Source organism: Sphaeramia orbicularis, chromosome 19, assembly GCF_902148855.1.
Source record: "Sphaeramia orbicularis chromosome 19, fSphaOr1.1, whole genome shotgun sequence".
NCBI classification, from domain to species: Eukaryota; Metazoa; Chordata; class Actinopteri; order Kurtiformes; family Apogonidae; genus Sphaeramia; species Sphaeramia orbicularis.
In genome coordinates, this window is record NC_043975.1 from 44226127 (window position 1) to 44253458 (window position 27332).

The 27332-nt window shown below is 39.3% G+C and overlaps 1 protein-coding gene across 1 annotated transcript in view; it reads right to left on the minus strand.

The window, feature by feature from the left end:
- Positions 1 to 18179, minus strand: part of LOC115410353 (alpha-N-acetylgalactosaminide alpha-2,6-sialyltransferase 1-like) — a 33632-nt gene extending 15453 nt beyond the window's left edge. The window contains exons 1-2 of the mRNA XM_030121968.1: positions 17898 to 18179; positions 13770 to 13944 (exon numbers count right to left, since the gene is read on the minus strand). Coding sequence (XP_029977828.1) covers positions 13770 to 13944; positions 17898 to 17995 — 273 coding nt within the window. The 5' untranslated portion in view covers positions 17996 to 18179. The remainder of the gene's footprint in view (positions 1 to 13769; positions 13945 to 17897) is intronic.
- Between the last annotated feature and the right edge of the window lie 9153 nt (positions 18180 to 27332).

The following is a 27332-nucleotide window of genomic DNA, read 5'->3' on the forward strand; positions in this document are numbered from 1 at the left end:
GGTCAGTTCCAACATTGCACGACTCTGAACTAATATAAGCCTTAGAACCACAAACCCCATTTCCAGAAAAGCTGGGACGAATCTCAATATGTAAAGGATACGGGTGGAAACTGAACGTGTGTTGAGCGTTAAAATGTGTCTTTAACAGACGTAAAATCTGTTAGAAATAAAATGTATCTTTATTAATACGAAGTGGCGACTGACACAGTACTGTGGCACGAAATATCAGTCTGTCTATGACCACAGAGCCAATCAGAGCCCTCGTTATATCATGTGCAGACTGGGAACTTGTTACGTCCCGAAAAGTACCAAGATAATCAGATACCAAACAGGTCAGACCTCCAGATGGGAGACTTAGCTCAATAGGGAGGGCATCGGACTGATACACAGAAGACTTACTTTGATTCCTGGTAGTGGAGGGGTGGGGCAATGTTTAAACTTTTCAGTCTACATCAGTGTTTGTCAAATTATGGGGCAGGCCCCTGGAGTGGGGGGGGGGGGGGGTGAAGTCTTTCCAGTGGGTCATGGGATCAGTCCTGGGTGTTTTTTTTTTCAGGTTAGAACATGTATCAGGTGGAACTAATGTTTGATGGTTGGAGCACCCTGGACTCATTTTATGGATGGACACCAAACCAATCTGTTACCATGGTGATCTGTCACTAAACTAGACAAAGAGTTTAGGTTTGGACAATGGACAAGGACTGGACTGGAAAAGACACATGGACACACAGGTTTGTGTTTTGGACCAGTTTGGACTTGAATGTTCTCAGATGTCCGATGGAAACGGACTCATGGACCCACTGATACTGGTCATATGTTCATCTGTGGAACCAACATGTGTTTGTTGGACTAAAAAAAAGGAACTGGACTGTCATAGTTGGAGATAACTGGACATTTACTATTCTTATTTGACAAATATTGTCTCACAGCAGTCTGGTTGAGTTTATTTGTATTCTTCAAGCAAAAATCTAACTTATTTTTAATTTGAACAACAAATTATTCAAGGAAAAACAAAAAGTATTGTTAGGATATTGATGTTTCTGTCAATAACAGTGATAATTGAACTGCTGTTATAATGTTGTTGGGGTAGAGGGGGGACTGGAGGTTTATGGTCCTCCAAAGGGGGACTGGAGGTTTATGGTCCTCCAAAGGGGGGACAACAGAAAAAGACTGAGAACCACTGGTCTACATTAACAATCTAATAAAAGTAAATAAATAAATCAAAATGGACCAAAAAGAGGCAATAGAGAAAACTGTCATCAGTCACTTTTGCACTGATCCTCAAATTGCGTGAATATAACTTACGCATAAAAATTTACCTAATGGAAAAACCACAAGTTCGCCAAAACACTCGTTTTTCGTTTTTGTCCTAGCAAGAGGTGGTTTTTCGTAGCGAAATTGGTATATCATGCAAAACTACAATGGAAAGACCTTTTTCTGCAACTATAGTCATATGAATTAAAAAAAAAAAGGATGTTGACGGATGTTACAACAAGAAGAGAAGAAGAGTTTTAAAAGAAATGCGTGGACACACCAGAAAACCGAATCCTTTTAGAATTTAGTAGGAGAAAGAGGGGTAATATAAAATAATAATGAATATACACTGAACAAAAATATAAATGCACGACTTTTGTTTTTGCTCCCATTTTTCATGAGCTGAACTCAAAGATCTAAAACTTTTTCTATGAACACAAAAGGCCTATTTCTCTCAAATATTGTTCATAAATTTGTCTAAATCTGTGTTAGTGAGCACTTCTCCTTTGTCCTTTGCTGAGATAATCCATCCACCTCACAGGTGTGGCATATCAAGATGCTGATTAGACAGCAGGATTATTGCACAGGTGTGCCTTAGGCTGGCCACAATAAAAGGCCACTCTAAAATGTGCACTTTTACTGTATTGGGTGGTCCAGGGGGGTCAGAAAACCAGTCAGTATTTGGTGTGACCACCATTTTCCTCGCACAGTCTTCTTCATGAATTCTCTGAAACAGCTTTGGAGATGGCTTATGGTAGAGAAATGAACATTCAATTCACAGGCAAAAGCTCTGGTGGAGATTCCTGAAGTCAGCATGCCAATTGCATATTCCCTCAAAACTTGTGACATCTGTGGTATTGTGCTGTGTGATAAAACTGCACATTTTAGAGTGGCTTTTTATTGTGGCCAGCCTAAGGCACACCTGTGCAAAAATCACGCTGTCTAATCAGCATCTTGATATGCCACACCTGTGAGGTGGATGGATTATCTCAGCAAAGAAGAAGTGTTCACTAACACAAATTTAGACAGATTTGTGAACAATATTTGAGAGAAATAAACCTTGTGTGTACACAGAAAGAGTTTTAGATCTTTGAGTTCAGCTCATGAAAAATGGGAGCAAAAACAAAAGTCGTGCATTTATATTTTTGTTCAGTGTATCTGTAAATCAACACCACTTTTACGTATATGTTTATGGAATGACTTCTTGTGTCATCTTACGATAATAAATAAACAAATCATCGCGTTTGTGATTTAATGGAAAAACCGACATTAAACACTTCTGTTTTTTTCAACATTTAGTAAATAAGGGTAGAGTTTTGTGCAAATGTACGATGGAAAAGAGACTAATGTCAATGGGACTGATTTATATTCAGTGATTTTAGATAAACAATGACACAGGTTTCCATGTCAAAGTCTCCAAAAGTCTCCAATAACACAAGAAAATGTTGATAGATTTGTAATTAGTGGCTTTTTTGATAAAGAGTCTATAGAGGGGTCTGGAAAACCACTAAATATACCAACAAAGTGTCAATGTGTGAAACACTGGCTGTTCCATCTACAGACAGACAGTAGGTTTATACGACTGGAACACAGAACATCATCTGGGCTCATTTAGAGGAAAAATGGGTGTGTTTTAGAGTTTGAGTCACTTTTCAGAAGTTGATAAAAGTTTCCAAAACAAAATTTTAAAGTAGTTACATTTGTAGCTAGGGGCTTTTTTTTGGGGGGGGGGGGCTGAAAAGTTTCTTAATCTAGATACATAAGTGTGAAGTTGCACCGATGGTTTCTAAACACACCTCAGAAGACTCATACGTACATATCTGGTTTGGTTTGATTTGTGAAATACTTTAGTTTGAGTGACTGTGTCATATCAGTCCCCGGACTTTTACTTGTTTTGTCTGTCTTGTGTGTTGTTTCCTGTTTTATTTTGTTAAGTTTCCCTCATGTGTCTTGTCTGGTGTCTTTACTTCCTCTTTGTGTTCACCTTTTCCCTGATTACCTGACTTCTCCCTGATTGTCTCCACCTGTGTCCAATTGTCTTCCCGCCCTCTTGTGTATTTAAACCCTGTGTTCTCCCCTGTTCGTTTTCTACCTTTGGTGTGATAACTTACCAGCATTTTTTGATCCTGCCTGCCTGTTGTGACCCGTTTTGCCCATCGACCACCGACTCTGCCTGTTCCTCGTCTGCCTTTGACCTGGTTTGTCCATCACACCCGAGTATACGCCTGACCCCTGTCTGTTCCTCCGCCTCGGTGCCTTATCCTGGTTTTGACCCCTGCCTGGACTATCGGTACGTGAGCCTGCCTTTCCCTATGTACGTTTGCCTGTCTGATTGTCTGCCCGTGTATGACCTGGTCTGCCCTCTGACTCTCCTTTGCTCTCTCCTAGTCGGGTTCCCCTCGTGTGCTCCCGACCTGGGCCGTAACGTGGTTCACTTAAGATCCGAAGCCGAGACGATTCCCCAACTCAGTCCAGCTGAAGATATATTCATTACTATTCTGTGTGAACCTGTTACTGTCTATTACTAATAAATCCCTTTTAACTGTATTCCTGTCTGAGGGTCTTGCATCTGGGTCCAGTACTCGTACTATCCATCCTAACAGACTGAGGGTCATGGTCATGGTTAATAATTACATTTCAAAGCAAGAATGTTGTGGGTTCAGTTCTCAGATTACTTGTTCATTCCATCCTAGGCAGGTTTCCTCCTCAACGTTAAAAACAGCTACATAGAGTTTAATTCTCCTGATGAACACCTGGAGTTGACCAAGGTTATTAATGAAAACTAACGAAATGACGAAAACTAGAACTGTAAAAACATTTTCGTTAACTGAAATAAATAAAAACTATAATTAAAAGAAAAAAACAGTAACTGAGACTATATTGTGTGTTTACAAAACTAACTAAAACGGATAAAAATTATGGATAAAATTCCCTTCATTTTCGCCTTTGTCAATGTCAGATTGATACAAAAGCGATTTATTTTGCTCTAGCAATTTTAACTAGCGGCACCACATGACACTTCACGGTCCATCACTTGTTGTTTAGTTGTCTTCTCATTCCCACTCTAACCAGAAACATGGAAACTAAAGTTGGGAGAAAGCAGCAGAGTCCTGTCTGGGATTTACTTGAATACGACAGAGAAGAAGAGAAAAGATATGACAAAACTAAAATTAATACTAAAACTAAACTAAAACTAAGCATTTAGAAAAAAATGAAAACTAATAAAAACTAGTAAACCTGCTGTAAAAATGAATTAAAACTACCTGAATTAGAGAAAAAAAGTCAAAACTAAATAAAACTAAACTATAATGAAAAATCTACAACTATTAGAACCTAGGAGTTGACCCCTGACTCCAAGTGATCACTTTTAGACATGGACGCTGCGCTGGTGTCCATGGTTATTCTATTGGTAAACTATTGGTCTGTCAGCCTCTAATACAGGTGACTGTTTGTCCTTCATGCAGAACACACGTTATCTTACATTCAAATACAGACCTGGATCCTGACTGGTCGGAGCACAGTCAGTGTTTTCATTGAGTACCCGTTCATACCAGATGCCTCAAAAGATTTTTATCAACAAGTTGCCAATCCTGTTTGTTTTGCCTGTATTTGTTTCTAAAGGACTCAACACTTCCTGGATACAGCAAATGGACCACATTATGGTTTTAATCATCTGCTTGTTTCATCTGTTTCAATCACTCTGTTAACTCATTATTGGTTCTAAGTTGCTCCGGTTCTATCTTTTCTTGAATGTGTTGCAGCCTGAATGTGGGGAATGTTTAGATCTTGACAGGCTGTTGGGCCATTGACTCTGAAAGTAGGTCAGATCTACAAATATATGAACCCAAGAGAGGATCGTATTCACCATTTGATTGGCAACAGTTAAAAAGTTATGTTTCCTATCTCATATCAGCATTCTGTCATGTCTGCTCCCAGACTGTGTCTGGATTTGTCTGTCTTTTCTGTTTGGTCTGTCATTTCCTGTTTTATTTTGTTAAGTTTCCCTCATGTGTCATGTCTGGTGTCTTTACTTCCTTTCCCTGATTGTTCCACCTGTGCTGATTACCTGACTCCTCCCTGATTGTCTCCACCTGTGTCCAATTGTCTTCCCGCCCTCTTGTGTATTTAAACCCTGTGTCTTCCCCTGTTTGTTTGCCAGTTTGTGTTTTACACTTGTGTGCTCACTCACCAGCGTTTTGGATCCTGTTAGTCTGTCTGCCTGTTGTGACCTGTTTCGTCTTTCGACCACCGATTCTGCCCGTTCCTGTTCTGCCTGCTCGTCTATGACCTGGTTCGTGTACCCGACTCTGATTCTGCCTACTCCCTTTTGATACCTCAGCCTCCACTGATTACCTGTACTTCGACCATACGCCTGGATTACCGACCGTGAGTTTTTGCCTGTCCCCCATGTACCGTTGCCTTATTATCTGCTTCACCGTGTATGACCTGGCCTGTTTTTTGACCTCCCTTTGTTTGTCCCTAGTTGGGGTTCCGTTGGGGTTTTCCTGGTTTGGCCACACTGGTCGCCAGCTGGTTCCACTCATGGCCCAGACGTCAACCCCCGGACTCAGTGGCATCACAGAGTTATTAATTATTCTGTGTTGTGTTTTTGCCATTGTTAAAGTGTTTAATAAACACACTCGACTTTACGTCTGTTTCGTGGTCTTGCTTTTGGGTTCAGCCTTTGTACTCAACCTGTTACACATTCTTTACATCAACGCGATATCATGAAATAGCATAAATATGCACGTCACTTTTAGTTGATGTTAATTGGCATGTTATCTGTATGAATTATAAGCTTTATGCGTGTATGTTCACGCCGCATCAAATACTGTGCACTGAGAGTTAGGGGTTAGGGTTGTGTGAACTGGAGATCTTGATGTAAACAAACATGTGATCAAATGGCGCTGAATAACATGCGTAAAGATGAAGACACACCAACCCGACTGCCGATTGTTGCCAGAAAAGGTAGCCTGACTGATCAGTTGTCTCCCGGTCAAAACACGGTCAAAAAAGTTTGAAGAATACACCAAATCCACTACTGACTTCAGCGTATGTTCTGCGGTTGCGTGAGACATAAAACGGGAAAATGAAGGAACATCTCTGTAAACCCAGAGCTTGCTGTCGTCAGTCATTGTTGTCAGTGTTCAGTAGTTCAGAAGGGTCGGTGTTGTCAGTGTTCAGTAGTCCAGAAGGGTCGGTGTTGTTGTCAGTGTTCAGTAGTCCAGAAGGGTCGGTGTTTTTGTCAGTGTTCAGTAGTCCAGGAGGGTCAGTGTTGTTGTCAGTGTTCAGTAGTCCAGGAGGGTCAGTGTTGTTGTCAGTGTTCAGTAGTCCAGGAGGGTCAGTGTTGTTGTCAGTGTTCAGTAGTCCAGAAGGGTCGGTGGTGTTGTCAGTGTTCAGTAGTCCAGAAGGGTCGGTGTTGTTGTCAGTGTTCAGTAGTCCAGAAGGGTCGGTGTTGTTGTCAGTGTTCAGTAGTCCAGAAGGGTCGGTGTTTTTGTCAGTGTTCAGTAGTCCAGGAGGGTCAGTGTTGTTGTCAGTGTTCAGTAGTCCAGGAGGGTCAGTGTTGTTGTCAGTGTTCAGTAGTCCAGGAGGGTCAGTGTTGTTGTCAGTGTTCAGTAGTCCAGGAGGGTCAGTGTTGTTGTCAGTGTTCAGTAGTCCAGGAGGGTCAGTGTTGTTGTCAGTGTTCAGTAGTCCAGAAGGGTCGGTGTTTTTGTCAGTGTTCAGTAGTCCAGGAGGGTCAGAGCTGTTGTACTTGTTGAACAGATGGTTTGTAATGAGAAGATCCTGGTGTTTTCAGCTCTCAGGCTTCTACTGGTGGAAGAGGAAAGATGTGGCAGGTGAAAACTGAGGAGAAATCGCACTACGCTAATGATGCTAACAGTGTTGACTTGATGGAATGAATGAAGTCCATAGTCAACACTGACTGTCACTCATTCAGATCCGGTCTGAGCAGTGAATAGACTATTATAGAAGACAATAATAGTGTGCAGTACCTTGGCAGAGCTGGATTCACATGGAAACTTCTCCTTCACTGATTCACTGGTCCAGGACTATCCCTCCACCAATCAGATATGGTCCGACTGAACGACGGGGAGTGGACGATTACACATGTTGAATCGGCCGAAAAGACTGGAGACGGAATTAATGACAGCCAATCGGATGCAACACATCAAACCAGACTCATGTCACTGACCTCACCAGACTGACCGATGACAACCGACCCCAGAAAATCGGATTGGTGTGTCTACGGCTTAAGGACAAAAATACGTACGTATAGCACGCCAAATGCCATAAGGAATAAGACCTCCTTCACCCGTTCAGCCGAACACACACTTGTTAAAATGACCATCCTGCCCATATTTGACTCTGGTGACACCATCTATAGGATGGCCTCTCAGTCCACTCTCAGCAGACTTGACACTCTCAACCATTCTTCCATCTGTTTGGCCACAGGTGCTCCATTCACACCTCACCATGTGACCTGCATAATCAGTGCTGTAGTCCAGGGTATACGGCGGTATACAGACTATACCTACTTATTTTTCAGTCGTATACCTTCTTCTAAATCCCCCTGATTCAGTAAATATCTGAACCAAATTACCCATGTTTTCCCCTCGGATGGTGAAGCTATGACCCACCCTACTCTGCCTCTGATTGGCTACTACTCAGTACCTTCACTGATTAGATTGGTTAACTTTAGGCATGAGGACTGATGAGCCAATCAGAGGCAGAGTAGGGCGGGTCATGCCCAGGAAAATATTGCTAACTTAACACCAGAACCAGGGCTCTGCTTAGCGCTGTCCACCTCTGGAACCTGACTGGACACCTCCTCAGGTGCCAGCGCCACCCCAGTTGATTGACAGGTCACTGCACCTCTCATTGAAAGATGCGCTATTATTGGAAATGTGAACAAGAAAGGCAGAATAAACATCTTTCAAATGAGTGACACATAACAAGAGAACCGCCTTTGATGGAATCCATAATTCTGATGTCAGTTTTAAGGTGGTTTCAAAATGAGTCAGTGTTTTAAACTACTGGACATATGACTGCACATTTAGAGAAGAAGAGATGATGTCACCAATAGTTAAACTGTGTGAGTAGGCTAATGTTATGAAAGGCTAATGTTTTGAAAGGCTATCGGTATGAAAGGCTAACGTTATGAAAGGCTAACATTATCCTATGTTTTCCTCATGTTGAATCCATTTCTATTCATACAGTATACTTGTGTGTCCAGTAAAACCTACAAACTGCTCCTGATCAAGTCATGATCATTTTAAGATAGTGAACAAATACCACTGATGGATTTTTGGGTAAAATAAATAGAGTAGTCTGACATGTCACTGTTTCTAAAACAGGGCAATTTTTCTGGACTACTTAAAAAAAAACAACAAAGGGGGCAAAAACTGAGTGTACCTACTTCTCCAGGGACCACTACACCACTGTGTATACCCTGATAGACTGGACCTCCTTCCACATCAGACGGCTCCAGCTCATTTACAAAACTATACTCAGAGAAACTCCTCTTTACGTCTCCTCCCTTCTGCACCTCTCCCATTCTGCGTTCAATCTTAGGTCCAGTAATCTCATCAAACTCACCGTCCCCCCCCCCCCCCCGTCTTTGGTTGCAGCACCTTCCAATTTTCTGCAGCTAACGACTGGAACACACTACAATACACCCTCAAACTCACTGTCCTCACATCTGTCACTCTTTTTAAGCAAAACCTGCAACTAATGTTAGTTGACTGTTGCACCTGTTGAGTATTTGTCTCTCACGTCACACTGTTATTGTTGTAATGGACTTATTTATTAACTGTTTGTTTCTGTAATTTTTACCTCCACCAAGGAGGTTATGTTTTTGCCGGCGTTGGTCTGTCTGTCTGTCTGTCCGTGTGCAAGATAACTCAAAAAGTTATGGATGGATTTGGATGAAAATTTTGGGAAATGTTGATACTGGCACAAGGAACAAATGATTACATTTTGGTGGTGATGGGGAGGGGGCCACTCTGCCTTGGTGGAGGTCTGCGCTCTCCGAGTGCTTTTCTAGTTAGGGGCTCGGGGCCTAGGGGCCCGAGCACCTATTGTTGTTGCTCGCACCTCGCGCCTCTTTCACATATTATTCTTCATCTTCCGGACAAGATTTCACCGATTAATTCAGCCTAATCCGCTGGGAGTAGCCCTGCAATTAATATATCAAAATGTGCGGTTTCATCGGGAATCGTGGGCTATTACTCAAGGTAGAGATTCATTAATTTTTCACAGAGTTATGGGCAAAAAACATGCATAAAAAGTCCCATAGAAATGAATGGGGAGAGGACAAAATCAGCCACAAAAATCCACTTGTTTCTGACTGCTACTGCTTCACCATACTTTGACCTACAGACTTCATTTAAACTTTAAAACGCAGGCATTTTTGTCGTCTCCACAGAAATGTACGTTGTTTGAGGATGAGGTTTACGGTTTTTGATAGATGGGTCTTAGAAAAGGGTCAGATTTGTCAGAAAACACCAAAACAGAGTGCGCATTCCTGGCATACCAATCTCATTAGAGTGTGAGAACGGCTGAAAATCACCTCAAAATTTGGTGGATAACTCGTCCTCCTGGCCAAACGATACATAGGAGGCAAATGATTCTTTCCAGAAATGTAGTCACAGTTCCTGGGCTTCATATGAACCTAAGTTTGAAGACCTAGCTCTTTCTACAGTGAAATGGCAGGCAGTAGAATGAAGGCTTCCCCGTCCTCTTCCCCTATTCAAATCAATACAAACAGATTGTGGTTTTCCTGATAAGTTGACTGTTTTTCCACTGCTGTAACTCTGACATTTCTCACAGTACAAGGAAGAAAAACACATCTGTGTGTTCCACAGCTCTTCGTGCCAGTCATGATCATTTTAGTTTTCACCTATCTTTGACGGTTTTTCCGTAATTAGCAGATGTTTCGGACCTATTCCACAGCTCTTTCTGCCTTTCTCTCTGCAGTCTGAGCACACTCTAAGCACACTCCCCCTAACAGCCTGAACGTCACCGTGGCAACGACAGGTCATTAAGGGTCATTGGAGTCACATTACATTGGTGCAGGGGTAGAGGTAGAATTTAAGAAGGGGGGGCAGCTGTAAATACTGACTGAATGAAATGATACTAAATCAGGCTCATACTGCCACCTAGTGGTCCTGCATGGTAACTCGGTCATTTTTGGTCCGATCTCACCAGACTTGACCTGGTGTATGTTAGTACTTCCCTGAATGAAATAATACTGAATCTGGCTGAGCACTGCCACCTAGTGGTCCTGCACGGTAACTCGGTCATTTTTTGTCCGATCAGCACAAAACTTGACCTGGTTGATGTTGTTCCTGCCTCGAACAAAACGACACAGCGATATTGAATCCGATTCATAGCGCCATCTAGCGGTCCCGGAAATTTGCCTCGGCTGTGCGCCGCTTGGGCCTGGACGTGGACGCGACCTTGCGATCGCGAGCGGGACCTGTTGTCGTGAACAACCTCGGAATGGAACCGACGGCGTGCCCCCCCCCCCGACCCCCGAGCCCCTCTCACGATTTCCGCGTGTGGAAATTGTCTAGTTTAACCTTGTTTTTACTTTTAGCCCCCCCACCCCCCACCCCTGAAGGAACCATTGCTCTTTGATCAGGCTGCATTTGTAAATAAGAATCTGTTCTTAATTGCTTGCCTGGGTAAATAAAAGTTAAATAAAAATAAAACAAAAACTGACGTGACATACAATGCAATTTCATGAGATCAGTCTCCTTTACACGTACGACACATATTTCATTTAAGGTCAAAAATTAATTTTCAATCAAATTATGTTGGATATGTAATCTTCCATTTTGAGATTAAGGCCAGAAGGAATAAACTAATCACCTCAGTTGTTCTGTTAACCGTAACCACAGAATAACATGGCAGCTGGTGCAGTATTAGAACCTGTGTGCTCAGTCATGAGGGAGGAGTACAGGCTGAACCACCCAGCAGCCTTTATTATGTGGTTTTATGATTGATTTACTACACCGAACTTACCACATCCAAGATCAAATGATTTAAAGAGGACAGTTATTTATGGTGACATCCAACATTGGAATAATTGTCCTCTGAACATACGTAAAATAAATGGTACATCATCTTTTAAGTATCAGCTGAGAAGGTACTGTTTAAACATCTGAGAGGGTCCTGTATGGACCAAGGTTCTAATAGTTTTGGATTTTTCATTATAGTTTAGTTTTATTTAGTTTGGACATTTTTTTTTCTAATTCAGTTAGTTTGAATTAGTTTTTAGAGTAGGTTTGCTAGTTTTTATTAGTTTAAATTTTTTTTCTAAATGCTTAGTTTTAGTTTAATTTTAGTTTTTTTTATATCTTTTCTCTTCTTCTCCGTCGTATTCAAATAAATCCCAGACAGGACTCTGCTGCTTTCTCCCAACTTTAGTCTCCATGTTTCCAGGTAGAGTGGGGACCAGAAGATGACTGGAAACCACAAGTGACGGACCATGAAGTGTCGTATGGTGCCGCTAGCTAAAATCGCTAGAGCGAAATAAATCAATTTCATATCAATCTGATGTTAACAAAGACGAAAACAAAGGGAATTTTATCCATAATTTTTATCCATTTTAGTTAGTTTTGTAAGCACAAAATAGTTTCAGTTATCATTTTTTTTCTTTTAATTATAGTTTTTATTTATTTCAGTTAACGAAAATGTTTTTTCAATACTAGTTTTCGTCATTTCATCAGTTTTCGTTAACGATAATAACCTTGGTATGGACGATGTGGAGGTTATTGTCTTTGATGGATGCAACTCAGGAATGGAATAACTAATCCCATATTTTTCTGATGATGTTTTATGTTTTTACTGATGTTTATAATGGTTATTATTTTTAGATGTGCACTGTTAATAAAGTGAATTGTGATTGTCATGTATATCATGTATTGTTCTGTTCGGTGTCGGACCCCAGGAACAATAGCGTGTCACTTTGGTGGCAGCTAATGGGGATCCTTTTAAATATTAAACATTAAACAAGTTACACAAGTTATTGGCAAAACAGAGAGAGAGAGAGAGAGAGAGAGAACACACCCTAAATACATGGGATGCCAGCACAGTTTGTGAGGAATTATTTGAGCCAAGGTGAGGCTCAGCTTGCTGCTACCACAATGCACGACTCTATTCCAACTGTATTTGCACTACAATAATTTATATATATATATATATATATATATATATAAACATAAACATATATTTTTACAGAGTGTATTCCTGTACATATCCACTCACTGTATAAATACTTTAATTTGCACTTTCTGTACATATTACAATGTAAAACCCACTGTAAATAATATAAACATAAACATATATTTTTAATAGACCAGATCCACACATCCACTCACTGCATAAAACTCCAATTTGCACTCTGTACATATTCCATTGTAAATCCACTGTAAATCTCAACCCACTGTTGTCTCTGTCTCCAGTGGACTGTTTGTCTATATTGTGTCTCGGTCCACATGTTGTTCTGGGTTCATGTCAGAACTGTATGTCCTGAGGAATGTAAAAACTGAAGCCAAATTCCTTGTATGTGTTCACGTACTTGGCAAATAAAGCTGATTCTGATTCTGATTGTGATCAGAAACACTGCTTCTGTAATCCAGTCCTAACTCCTGTGTGTCATGTGACTAAAACAGACAGAACAGAAAACATGGAATGTCTAAAAGCACTGTTTTTATCAGTACAGTGACATAGATACTGATGGAAGACCTGAAGTGGTTTTGGTTTTAACAAGAAAACCTGTTAAATGGATAGATATCAGCTCTGAAATTAAACTACTATGAGCTGTTTTTGCTGATATTATTATATTTGTCCAAACAAATGAACCTTAAATTGGACTAGGCATTACAATGAACAAGAAACTGAAGAAAACAAGGGGTGGGCGAAGAATTTTTTCCGCGACTATATGCTGTATGTGCATGTTTTATTATATAAGACTTATAAGAATAAATTAAACATGTGCACTATATCAGAAACTTACATGTGCAGGTTATTAAATGGGTTTATAAAAATGTTGTTCTGGGTTCATGTTGGAACTGTATGTCGTGAGTAATGTAAAAACCGAAGCCAAATTCCTTGTGTGTGTTCACATACTTGGCCAATAAAGCTGATTCTGATTCTGATCCTGTATTTGAACAGGAAATGCAGAAATTCCACAATTTTGAAAGAAAAATTAAAATTAAAAAAAAAAATTGTCAGAATCACATGGAGAATCAGTTTATAGAACAGATTAGTGGACAAATACCAACATTTATTTTATTTGATCTTTTGTTTTTTGCCCTCCGCTGATCGCATATCACTGTTCTAAATGATGTGAAGTCAACAGGATCAGACCATGAACCAAACCATCTGAGCCTGTTATGATGACGGGTTTGAACATTCAGCACCTGTTGATATGCAGACACTCCCAAAAGGGCTCATAAAAAGAAGAGGAGCAGCTTTTGTGTTGTTTGTGTTGTTTGTGTTGTTCTTACTGTCTTTCTGGGTGAGTTGACCTTGTTATAAACATCCTCAAAATCCCACTGTGGAAGTTTGGTGTAGTTGTCTCTGTACAGGATAGGAATGGGCGTCTCTGGGACGGACGCTGTAGTCCTGAGTCCTGGTCCTGGGGTGTCACCAATGTCACTGATTCGAACCACAGCCGTCCACCTGAAGAGTGAACGTGAGCAAATGTAAAACACCAGAGTGAGTCGAACACACAGCACAACAACTTGACCTAAGAGTGAATGGGTGTAGTCAGTGGTGTAGTCCAGGGTATACGGCAGGGTACGGAGTAGACGTAATTCTGAGGTCAGTTTTAAGGTGGTTTCAGAATGAGTCACTGTTTTAAACTACTGGTCACATGACTGCACATTTAGAGGAGAAGAGATGGTGTCAGCGATAGTTCAACTGTGTGAGTAGGCTAACGTTATGAGAGGCTAACAGTATGAAAGGCTAACGTTATGAAAGGCTAATGTTATGAATGGCTAACGTTATGAAAGGCTAATGTTGATAGGCTAACGGTATGAAAGGCTAATCTTACGAAAGGCTAATGGTATGAAAAGCTAATGGCATGAAAGGCTAATGGTATGAAAGGCTAATGTTATGAAAGGCTAATATTATGAAAGGCTAACATTATGAAAGACTAATGCTATGAAAGGCTAAAGTTATGAAAGGCTAACGTTATGACTGGCTAATGTTATGAAAGGCTAACATTATGAAAGGCTAATGTTATGAAAGGCTAACATTATGAAAGGCTAATGGTATGAAATGCTAACTTCATGAAAGGCTAACAGTATGAAAGGCAAATGTTATGAAAGGCTAACGTTATGAATGGCTAATGTTATGAAAGGCTAACATTATGAAAAGCTAATGTTATGAAAGGCTAACATTATCAAAGGCTAATGCTATGAAAGGCTAACATTATGAAGGCTAACATTATGAAAGGCTAATGTATGAAAGGCTAACGTTATGAAAAGCTAAAATATGAAAGGCTAATGGTATGAAAGGCTAACTTTCTCCTCTGTTTTCCTCCTTTTGAATCCATTTCCATTCATACAGTATACTTGTGTGTCCAGTAAAACCTACAAACTGCTCCTGATCCAGTCATGTTAATTTTATAATAGTGAACAAGTACTACTGATGGATTTTTGGGTAAACTAGACTAGTCTTATTTGTCAGTGTTTCTAAAACAGAGTTTTTCATGACAAGGGCAAAAATTGAAAGAATACCCACTTCTCCAGGAACCACTACACCACTGGATGTAATACAAATCAATCAACCGATAAATTCAAATCTAAAAGGATAACACGTCTGATTTAACACGGAACACTTTCAAAAATCTAAATCTGACCAAGTGTATTTTTTTCATTTCTAGTCAAAATATCTCATCACATTTAAAATAAGACAGAATCATTTTTTGATTCTGATTTTTTTTTTCAAGTTAACATGACGGATCAAATGACTAATTTAATTACTATTTAGTGTTTCTAGTACAAATATTAATTAATACCCAAAAAGTATAAGCAAAGTTATATGAAATATGCAGCATGGGCTTTAGGTGGTGATCCAATATATTTTATAAACCCATTTAATAACCTGCACATTTAAGTTTCTGATACAGTGCACATGTTTAATTTATTCTGATAAGTCTTATATAATAAAACATGCACATTCAGTGTACAGTCGCGGAAAACATTCTTCGCCCACCCCTTGTTTTCTTCAGCTTGTTGTTCATTGTAATGCCTAATCCAATTTAAGGTTCATTTGTTTGGACAAATATAATAGGGCTGTGCAATTAATCGAAATTCGATTACGATTTCGATTATTACACGCAACGATTACAAAAATTATGTAATCGAGAAAAAACGATTATTAATTTTGAGTTGTTTAATTCACGCGCACGCAAGCTCCCATGAGCTGCTCTGCCCCGCCCCCCTCTAAGCTACTGCTGCCAGCTAGCCGGCAGGTCCACCCCAAGAGGACAGTTGTACCTGGCGACCTGGAAAAACGGCAAGAGAATCACAGCAGAAGTGCTTGGTAAACAAAAAAGGCAAGTCAAATTCAATTGTATGGAATCACTTTGGGTTTGATGAAGAAGACGAAGAGCAAAAACACAGCACGTGCACAAAGTGTTTCGTAGTTGTGTCCGCACCGACCGCTAACACAACAAACCTTTTTAACCATTTAAAGTTTAACCACCGCCACCTTTATCATAATCTTATGAAAAACTAAAACACATAAAAACAACTTCGTCCGCAATGCAATCTTCAGTCTCCGAATCTCTTTACGCTGCAACTCCCGTATTAACCTAACCTAACCCTAACCCATATAACCCTAGCGTGCGTATTCTAGATGGCTGATGTATACAGAAGGCCTGAACTGAAACCTCACGGCACGCCACTAAATTTACTGTTTCATACTACATTGAACATACTGGAATTTATAATTTGCACTTTACGTGAGTTGTTTTTTTTTTTATTTTTTATTGCTCCAGTTCTATGGCAGGTCTATAGCAGTTTAATTACAGCGCACTATTTATTTACAAAAGGAAACATACTTGAATTTACAGTACACTTATTGCATTCAAAGATTTTTTTGTTTCGTACAAAAGTGAACATACTTTGTTTTAGTGGTTAAAAGCTTTATTTATGTTTAAAGAGTATATTTTACATTGTTTTGCTAGAAAAAAATAAACAACTTTAAGGTTAACAAATAATCGTTTTTAATAATCGTGATTTCAATTATTGCTAAAATAATCGTGATTTTTTTTTTTTCCTATAATCGAGCAGCCCTAAAATATAATAATACCAACAAAAACAGCTCAGAATTGTCATATCAGTACCTGGACTCTTGTATGTTTTGTCTGTCTTGTGTGTCATTTCCTGTTTTATTTTGTTAAGTCCTCCTCTTGTGTCATGTCTGGTGTCTTTACTTCCCTTCCCTGATTGTTTCACCTGTGTTGATTACCTGTCTCCGCCCTGATTTGTTCCACCTGTGTCTCATTGTCTTCCCTCCCTTCTGTGTATATAAGCCCTGTGTTTTCCCCTGTCCTGTGCCAGTTCGTATTCCTCCCTCGTGGTGTGTCTACCTACCAGCGTTTCTCTGATCCTGTTTGTCTGCCTGCCTGTTCGTTCCTGAGACCCCCCATCGGTACCTCTGCCTGACCTGCCACTCTGGTGTTCGACCTTTTTGCCCGGATTCACGTCGGGTTCCCCTCGTGTGCTCCCGACCCGGGCAGTGAGCTCCCCTTTTTGAATTCGGACGCCGTGACGAATCCACACAAACATACCTGCGAGGATTCATTCAAGAACCCTTTTTGTGAACTGTTATTCCTGTCCGTGTTAAATAAACACTCTTTAACTGTATTTTTGTCTGTGGGTTGTGCATTTGGGTCCAGACCTTGTGTCACCGGTTCTAACAATAATAGTTCAATTTAACAGCTGATATCTATCCATTTAACAGGTTTTCTTGTTAAAACCAAAACCACTTCAGTTCTTCCATCAGTATCTATGTCACTGTACTGATAAAAACAGTGCTTTTAGACATTCCATGTTTTGTGTTCTGTCTGTTTTAGTCACATGACACACAGGAGTTAGGACTGGATTACAGAAGCAGTGTTTCTGATCACAATCAGAATCAGAATCAGCTTTATTGGCCAAGTACGTGAACACATACAAGGAATTTGGCTTCAGTTTTTACATTCCTCAGGACATACAGTTCTGACATGAACCCAGAACAACATGTGGACCGAGACACAATATAGACAAACAGTCTACTGGAGACAGAGACAACAGTGGGTTGAGATTTACTGTGGATTTACAATGGAATATGTACAGAGTGCAAATTTGAGTTTTATACAGTGAGTGGATGTGTGGATCTGGTCTATTAAAAATATATGTTTATGTTTATATTATTTACAGTGGGTTTTACATTGTAATATGTACAGAAAGTGCAAATTAAAGTATTTAAACAATGAGTGGATATGTACAGGAATACAGTCTGTAAAAATATATGTTTATGTATACATATAAATTATTGTAGTGCAAATATGTTGTTTTTTTTTTTAAACTTTTGATGGTCTAATCATTTTTTCCGCTTCTGTATATTCCAGTAAAACTTACCTGATACTGTCCGACATTTCCAAGCATGACAGATAAAGAACACTTCCAACTACGACCAAACAAAGCACCGGTAAAACACAGGAGGTTTTTACAGCCATGACTGATAGTCCAGGTCCCTGTGCAGATGTGGCCTTTGTCCTGAGCTCTTGGGTTTTTTTGGCAGCCCAGTGCAGACGCAGCCTCAGTATTCCACAGACCTGCTGATGTATGTGCCTCCGCTAATAAACCATAAACCTGCACAAAGGCAGGTAGGGTGTGCTTGAGCAGGTCCAACCCTGTTGTCTGCTTTGAACCACTGAAGACCAGGCCAGAAAAACCGGTATCTATTGTATTTACAGAAAACAGAGAACCAGGGCCACTTCTCACATTGACAGATTTTTTATTCAAGCACAGAGAAAGAAATATATATACACTGTAAAAAAAAAAAAAAAAAAAAAAAAAAAGGAAAAAAAAACAGTAATATTACGGCAGCAGGGGTGCTGAAAAAATATTGCAAAATAACAGAAAATAACCATCTCATAAAAATACGGTAATTTTCCATAATTAAAATACAGTTTTTTGCCCTAACTTTACATGATATTTTGCATATATTTTTGACCTTTTAATGTTTAATAAAAAATATTTACATGTATTAAAACAATTAAATTACCTATAAATATATATGTAAATAATTTTCAATGAGACTAAGTTGAACAATTCACTGATTAAAACTGTATTTGGACAGTTTATCAGTGTTTATACATGTCTTACATTTACAAAAATACACTTATTCAACATTTTCGTTGTGAAACCTCCCGTAATTACACAAGATATTTGCCAATTAACAAACAAGTCTTGTTAAACTTACAGAACAAATACTTCTTTAATGGCTAATTGTCAGTAATTTTCTCTTGTTTTCTTTTTTTTTTTCAGTATTAAACTTTCAATTAACAGTTTAATCTCATAAATAGAAAAGAAATATTTGTGAAATCATGATACATTTGCAAATGTATTTTAACTGTATTTTTCTGTGAAAAAAGAAAAATTTCTTTTAAAAAATGGAAATTTTATGGTTATTCACAATTACAGTTTATTCATGTTATTTTACATTTGACATGTAAAAGCACAGTCTATTTTTGTCATTTCATTGATATTTTCCTGTATCTTAAAAATACAGGAAAAATCTGTAAAATAAACAGTGAAAATTCTGTTAAATTACAGATTTTTTTGTTTTTACAGTGTATATACTGTATGTGGGCAGTTTATATCAAATGGACATGAAAGGGAATGCTTATAGACGGGGGACCCAAGCAAGCAACAATATCCTCACCCCCATTCCCTCTCAACGCCGCCCCCCCCACTGACATAGCAGACACAGTTTTGATCCCAGAGCCATAATTACACTGAACACTGCTGGACATTAATTAATTATATGGAATGCTGAATGTTGTCCACAGTATATGATGATGTTTTATGTGTCTTTTATCCTTCTAGTAACACTCTTTTTTATGCTTTTTTTTTATACTTCAGATATTTATGCCATCAGGGTTTTTCTTTTATATTTTAGATTTTATACTCTTTTATGTACATTATTTATACTTTTTTTTTATGGCACCTGCACTTTTTAAAATGTCATTATACCTGTGCAATGACAGTAAAGACATTCTATTCTTTTCTATTCTATTCTATACTGACATACCTGCATATTCATCACCACCCACCTATGTGTAGTCATAGACACACACACACACCCACCCACCCACCCACACACACACACACACACACACACACACACACACACACACACACACACACACACACACACACACTCAAACAGCAGCATTTAAAAAAAAAATGATTCTGACAGATTCTATTGTACATAGAAGGACAGAAGTTTATTTTTAACACTTTTTTGAATATAGAAAGGGATTGTGATAAATTAATGAACCCATCGAGCTCATTCCAAATCTGCAGAACTCTGTCAACAACACTCAGGCTAGTACATTTAAGTTTACGCTTCTGTCCCAATATGTGTTTTTTTTTTCCGGGTGTTGTGAGTGTGCAGGGGACGGGAGACTAGGATGAGCTCACTTATAATAATAATAATATTAATAATAATAATAATAATGATAATAATAATAATAAAAGTAGTAGTAGTAGTTTTATTTGGAGCTCATAGAATCATCAGATAACAAAGAATCATACATGGTCAAAATTTTTTTTTTTAATTTTTCTGCGCTGGAAAAGGAGTGGGCAGAAGTATAACTTATTGACTCCACCCCCTTTTTACAAACTAATAATCAAACTAGATCCACTTCCTTTTCTTTGTTAACACACATTTTCCTCTGTATATTTTTACTGTAACAAATCCTCTATTCAAACCATTCACGTACACTTTTTTAGTCACCTCACACACAAACAGATTTACATAATCAACTGTTTTTAATATTGACTATAATATTTATATGTCCTTTAAATATTTACTACAAATATAATAATCAATAAATGTGTTAGTATCTTCTTATCATAACAAATTAACTTCAATAATATTTTATGCATACTTCTGTGTTAGAACTACATTTTCACTTATTCAGATAATGTTCTATATTTTGATATTATAGTGGATTTATACATCCTTTTAAATGCACAAACTGAAGAAGACATTTTAAAGGTCCCGTATTATGCTATTTTTCAGTCACGTCATATAGGTCTCAGAAGCCCAAAAACATAGTATTTAAGTTTGTTCGCCCCAAAATCATCCTTTTTTCGGAGTTTCAGCGGTCGAAAAAGTCTCTCTCACCAGCCCTCCTAAGAACAGGCCGTTTCTGGGCCTGCTTCCGGGTACGCAAATGAACGCATCTGTCCACGCCCACTCCCCCTCCCCTCTCTGGGAGAGGACGCGGCTTCCGCTAGCGGTACTACGCGCTAATGTTGACTGTGAAGCCATGGCTCTCTCGTCTACAATACACATGTCTCAGACAGAACGTCTTTCCAAACACTGGCTTTCTTTGCCTTGAGGCGTGATTGAGCCCCGACGGAAAACGGCGGTGTTGTGTCGGGTTCGTGGACCTGACACGGAAAGACGCCTGCCGCCACTAATGCAGGCAGCTACTAACAAGCTTGATGCTAACTATACTGATGCCAACCACAAAAGGCCTGTGTTCAAAGTAGTTCTGTTGAATGTCTCTTGATATTATCAGCTCTTGCATGTTAACGGGGACGCAAACGTTAGCAGCAGTAACCGAGCTATGTTAGCTGCCATGCTAACGTTAGACGTACACATCAACACCCACCAGCTTATCCGTAATGTAGGGTTATGCAGTAAAGATACAAAAAAATGATAAGAACTTACATCTCCCACACTTGTACTTGGGTCACGAAGCGTTGGTACTGCGTCCTTCTGGATTCGGAGTCTTTGTGCTAAGCCGGAGCTGTATGGGCCCATGTTAAAAAACACTTGTCCGTGAAATGCCGGGGACACACATACAAGCGTTTGGGAATGTTGTTTGGTCCATGACCATCACAGATAGAATCCAGACACTTTTTACAGAGAGGCTCGGAAGTGGGGAGCAAAAATAAACTATCGTGTTGGTGCGTGCAGCCAACAACACCACAACTTGCGTGTCTCGCCTTCGCCATGTTTGTTGTCCAAGAGGTACTTTGCCAGGGCGGGGCTCGCTTTGCCAGGGTGGGGGCACAGTCAGGGGGAGGAGTTAAATCCGCTTATGTCGTCATAAACGGAGCCAACTCAAACTCGGCCGTTTGAGCAGGCATTTTCACAAACTGTGGTGTAGCAAGGCAGGGAGGAAACAGACAGTTTTCAAATTCTAACCTCATAATGTGGCTACTGCAACACACACTACTATAAGAAAACTGTCACAAAGTCAGATTTGCAAAATACGGGACCTTTAAAGTTAATAATAAAAATAACTAGAAAAGCACTCGGAGAGCGCAGACCTCCGCTGTCCCACCTGAACTGTGATCCTTCTGCTGGTGTGGACATGTGGGACACAACTGGACTAATGAACTTCTGCTAAAATGAGGAAGTTCATGTAGGTTTGGAGATGATCTCATCCAAGTCCGTACAATTACTCATGCCCCCCCCCCACCCCCCACCCCTCTGAAATTATCATCTCAACCGCAGTATTTTCAATTGACAGTTTTATGAAGAGCTGGAATAATGACTTTCTGTCTTCAACATGGCAGCGGAAAACAAAAGAGGAGTGAGTAAGACTTTAGTGACTAACCACAAATATGTTACAAAAAAAGAGATAAAAATAAGAAAATAAATATGTTTATGAGAGGAAAAGGGGGGGGGGGGGGGGGCAACCAATGTCAATCAGTTTGGTTCATTCTGTGAGAGCCATAAACGCGCACCTGAAATTACAGAAGATTTGGGTGAAAGATTTTTAAGATACATTAGTTCTACTTTATCAGTTTGGCCTGATGGTGGCGCTAGAGCACAGGTCAACTCATACTTTTCTTCATGTCAGCCAAGACAAGAAATCAGCTGACTCTGTCCAGGTTGGACCAGAGCCCTATAAAGAGAGTTACCGCACGCTTTGGTAACACTCAGGTCATCACATGGTTCATATAAGGATGAATAGTTCCGAACAAACTAAGCACTGTCATGTTATTTAATGGGACAAACTGCAGTGAACATGGTAAATATAAAATAAAACACACCCACCTGTTGTGTCACTACTGTGTGTACTGTTGTGTGTGTTCTACTTAGTGGGGTTGACCACTGAAAGAACTGACTTTATTACTGTGAAAACAGACATTTTGGGGAGAAAGGATTGTGTTAGCTTGGGTAGGCTACTTCCATGAGTGGTGTTAACTTTAGCAGTTATTCATTCTGTAATTGGACTGGACTGGTATGGAGATAGACAAGTGACCATTGTCAGTTTTCCTATTGGAGGACTGTGGTCCAATCAGAAAACAGTGTTTATCTGTGAATACTGTGTGTCTGCCAAGCTCTGCTCTGATAACACACACAATAAGGCATTAACCACAGGATAGCATACGGGCTAACTTAGCATGTTAGCATTAGCACACACAATATGGCATTAACCACAGGATAGCATACAGGCTAACTTAGCATGTTAGTATTAGCACACACACAAGAAGGCATTAACCGCAGGATAGCAGACAGGCTAACTTAGCATATTAGTGTTAGCACACACACAATAAGGCATAACCACAGGATAGCATACAGGCTAACTTAGCATGTTAGCATTAGCACACACACAAGAAGGCATTAACCACAGGATAGCATACAGGCTAACTTAGCATGTTATCATTAGCACACACACAGTAAGGATTTACCCACAGGATAGCATACAGGCTAACTTAGCATGTTAGCATTAGCACAGACGCTAAACTCATTAAAAACTCAACATTATCAAACTCAAACTCAACAGAATTCTTCTAGGATGGGTCAGATCCTACAAATGCCAAGTGACGGAAGTTTGTCCTCCTCTAAGTCATGAATAATAACTTTAATGAACTTTTATTTATCAGAGCTCAGATCTACAGCAACTCTCCTCCTAATGATCACCTCAGCTGACAAACTGAACCAAACACCACCAGGTTCAACAAAACAATTAAAATAAAATCCACTGAGAACAACATTTGTACTAACATTACCTTAAAAACTCCATAATTTGTGGTTATATGGGTTCAATCTGAACAGCTGAACAAGTCAAACTAGTGAACTATAGGACTACAGCTGACAATCCAACAGAGCAGGTGTTTAAGATATAAATGTGTACAAATCCTAACCAAAGAAAATGGAATTTACAGCATGAATGTGACGAATGCCGCATTTCCACTACGTGAAACCGGCTCGGTTTGACTCGACTCGACTCGGATACCAGATATTATTCCTGAGGCTGTTTCCGTTACAGTATACTACCCACTTTACAGTACCTGGTCGTCATAGTGATGCAGCATGTTACTTCTGTGTCTTCTGCTCAGAGAGTCACTGATAAACTCGTTCATTACGTGTTGTCTCATCAAACTCATGCTGAATTTTTATGTCGACCACCAAAGACTGAATGTCCTGACTGAATGGTGTAGTTTTGTGGGCTGTCATCATGTGGATTAACCTACCGACACACAGTATTTACTGTCAACTTCCGCATCTGTTTTTTGTAAAACAGCGGGTCACAGAGACAACTGTCTGACCAATCAGCGGTCTGCAGTGTTTACACGTCACCTTTTAGTATCTGGTCCCCAGTCCTGGAACCTCGGCGGAGGTGATACCAAAAAACTAGTACCAGGTACCAGATTCCACAACCTTTTTCGTAATGGAAACACAAAAAGGCCAATTTGAGTCGAGTCGAGCTGAGCTAGTACCACATAGTGGAAACGTGGCATAATACAGGAAATACACTGGATAATTTGAAAGATGACCAAATCTGATTAACTTACCACTGGAGTTGATAGATCAGCTGCAATACAGCTTCTGTTCTTTTTCTAGATGATGTTATGCAACTAAGAACATGAAACAACCAAAAACAAAACCAATGCCAACTGAAACAAAAAATAAATTACAACCTTTACTTTGAAACTCGTAGTACCCGTTATAGTTCTCTGCTGGAGTTGGGCTTCCTGTTTCCTCCTGTAGGTGTTCTTACACACAACGTCGTCTAAACCAGGGCTGAACACACTTTTTTGACTTTTTTGATACTTTTAAAATTACCAAGACAAAATGATGTACGTCCACTCTATACTAATATATATCAGTGGACACCCCAGCAGGTAATACTACTGGTGTTTCACTAGTGCAGGGGTCTCAAACATGTGTCCCGTGGGCCCAATGTGTCCCCCCAAAGGTTCCAATTCGGTCCCTGGGATGAATTTACAAAGTGCAAAAAATCCACAGTCAAGGCTGTGGAACTCATTTTAGTTCAGGTTCCACATACAGACCAATATGATCTGCAGCCAAATTATAACAGCAGAAGAACTGACAAAAAAGAATGACAGCAGATTTTCTTCTCAGTTTGATGTGAAAATAGTAATCTTATATTATGCCTTTAAATAATGAAAATTTCAAATTTTTGTCCTTGTTTTAGCACAAAAAATATTAAATTATGAAAATAATGTCATTTACAAACTGTCCTTTATCAATAAAATGTGAATAACCTGAACAAATATGAACAACCTGAAATGTCTAAAGAAAATTCAGCCCAATTTGAACTATTTTCTGCCTGTTCCTCAGTGTTTAGTGCCTTTGTAGATCTGATCTATAATGCACATGTAGAAATGATGAGTTGAGGCAGAATATTGTTAAAATTGCACTGATTTTTCTTAAGAAACTTCTGGTTTTTCAGGTTATTCACATCTTTTGTGTTTGGATAGTTTATAAAAGTAAGTATTTTCATAATTTTATGGGGTTTTTTTGCACCAAAAAAAAAAAAAAGACAAAAATTTGCAGTTGTCATTATTTATAGGTTATGTTATTATTTTACTGGTCCGGCCCACTAGAGATCAAATCAGGCTGAATGTGGAACCTGAAAGAAAATGGTTTGGAGAGCCCTGCACTGGTGATAGCTCAGTGGGTAAAGCACCACTGACCACAATATGAGAGTCTGGGGTTCAATTCCTGGCAGGAGTAGTGATGACAACATTATCTTACCCATAGGCTGACTTCTGTTTTTTTTTTAATGCCATGTGATCTACCTTGGCCCCTGGTCTAAATGCATTGGCCGTACTATCAGTGGAAAAGACACCGACAACAACAATAAAGTCATCGAAAAACTGTGCAAGTGAAATTTACATATAAAAAACAAATGACTGAAAACACATACTGTGTATTTATTATTATTTTTTTTAAATCAGTATTTTCCAGTCATGGTGCATGTGCTTTGGTGTCTCCTACTGGTGACATGAGGTCTTAGTGCAGCTGAAAACTGACTTAAGATATACGGTAGATTTGTTTCATATTTTATTTAATCAGTAGAAAAGTTGGCTTAAACAAAAAATATATTTTCAATCAAAACAGACTTCACTTCAATAATAATAAAAAAGCCTTTTCAATCAAAGAAAAAAAGTGTTTGAATACAAAAAGAAAAAAAAAATATTGAGACAAAAAATTGCACTTGAACACTTTTTTTTCTTTGATTGAAATTATTATTATTTTTTTTAAATTTTGATTGAAGCGAGTTATTTTTTGATTGAAGTCATCTTTTTTGGAAAGTTTTTTGAGAAGAAGAAAGTCAGTAATAAGAAACCTGTAGACAACAGAGGTAATACTACTGTGATACTAATATTGCAGCGTTTTCTCTGGTCAGGTTTAAAAGCTTAGCTTCAGCAGGTAGAGAAAAGAGAAATGAGCCATAAGTTTGGTTTTCACTTCCGCTGGCGGCGGTCCGCACCGCTCTGTACCTCCACAGTATTATCAGTCGGATGGAACCGGCCCAGCCCTGGGTAGTTGTCCTGAATGTGTCAGTAGTTTTTCTCTAACTCACACAGTGGCTCTTTGAACAGATCCTCTACCTCCACGGTTCCGCTGGTATTCTCCGTCTGGGTACTCATCCGCCATCACCTGGAAAACAGATGGAATGTACGCAGAGGACGGACAGAACGCTGCGTTTGTATCTGTCTGTGTCTGTAACGTTACTTGCAGTCAGCGTTACTTTTATCGCCTTCATTTATTTGGTTAAATCTCCACACTCTTCACACTTCACACACATTACTCCTCCTCCTCGTACCTGCTGCACTGAACTGGGAATGTTACAAGGCCGTAAGTGGAATCGGTGCAGTTGTATTGGATTACTTTTATGAGTATGAGTACAAGTACACACAATGAATATCGGAGCCAATGCCCGATATTAATATTAGATCGGTGCATCCCTATTCAGAACTTCAAAGTTCTTGAAAATGTATTCAAATCAGGCTCAGTTTGAGGTGCTGACCCCTAAAGGCTTCCACACACTCTGCAATTTTAACTATTTTATAAGTTCACAGTGAGCCACACTATGACATGAAGTCTTCTGTGTGCACATTGCATGATGAAAACGCAAGTTGAATCGCAGCCTATGACATTGACGTGAATGAGCAAAAATAAAACATGGTCAGCGTGTGCAATCCAACCATTAACCCTGTAAAGGCTGAACCATTCAATCACTGACAGTAAATTCCAGTTCTTTGAAACTGGAACCTTTATTGGTCCTTCTGAACAACCAAAAATGTTATTTTTAAAATATCAATTTCCATGTATGAGTTTAAATTTTGTTTTGTATTTGATCCATCAGGTCTCAGTGCTCAAATATTATTATGTTTGAACAAACAAAAACATAATCTAACACAAACATGTCTAATAAATAGTTAATTCCTTTTCTAAATGGTCCCAGTTCTTCCTCCTTCCTCATTAATGACAGCCCTGTAGTGTCACTGGAAAGGCCTCTGGTGAGTGAACTCCTCCCCCTGGTGGATTATCTGTGTATTGCA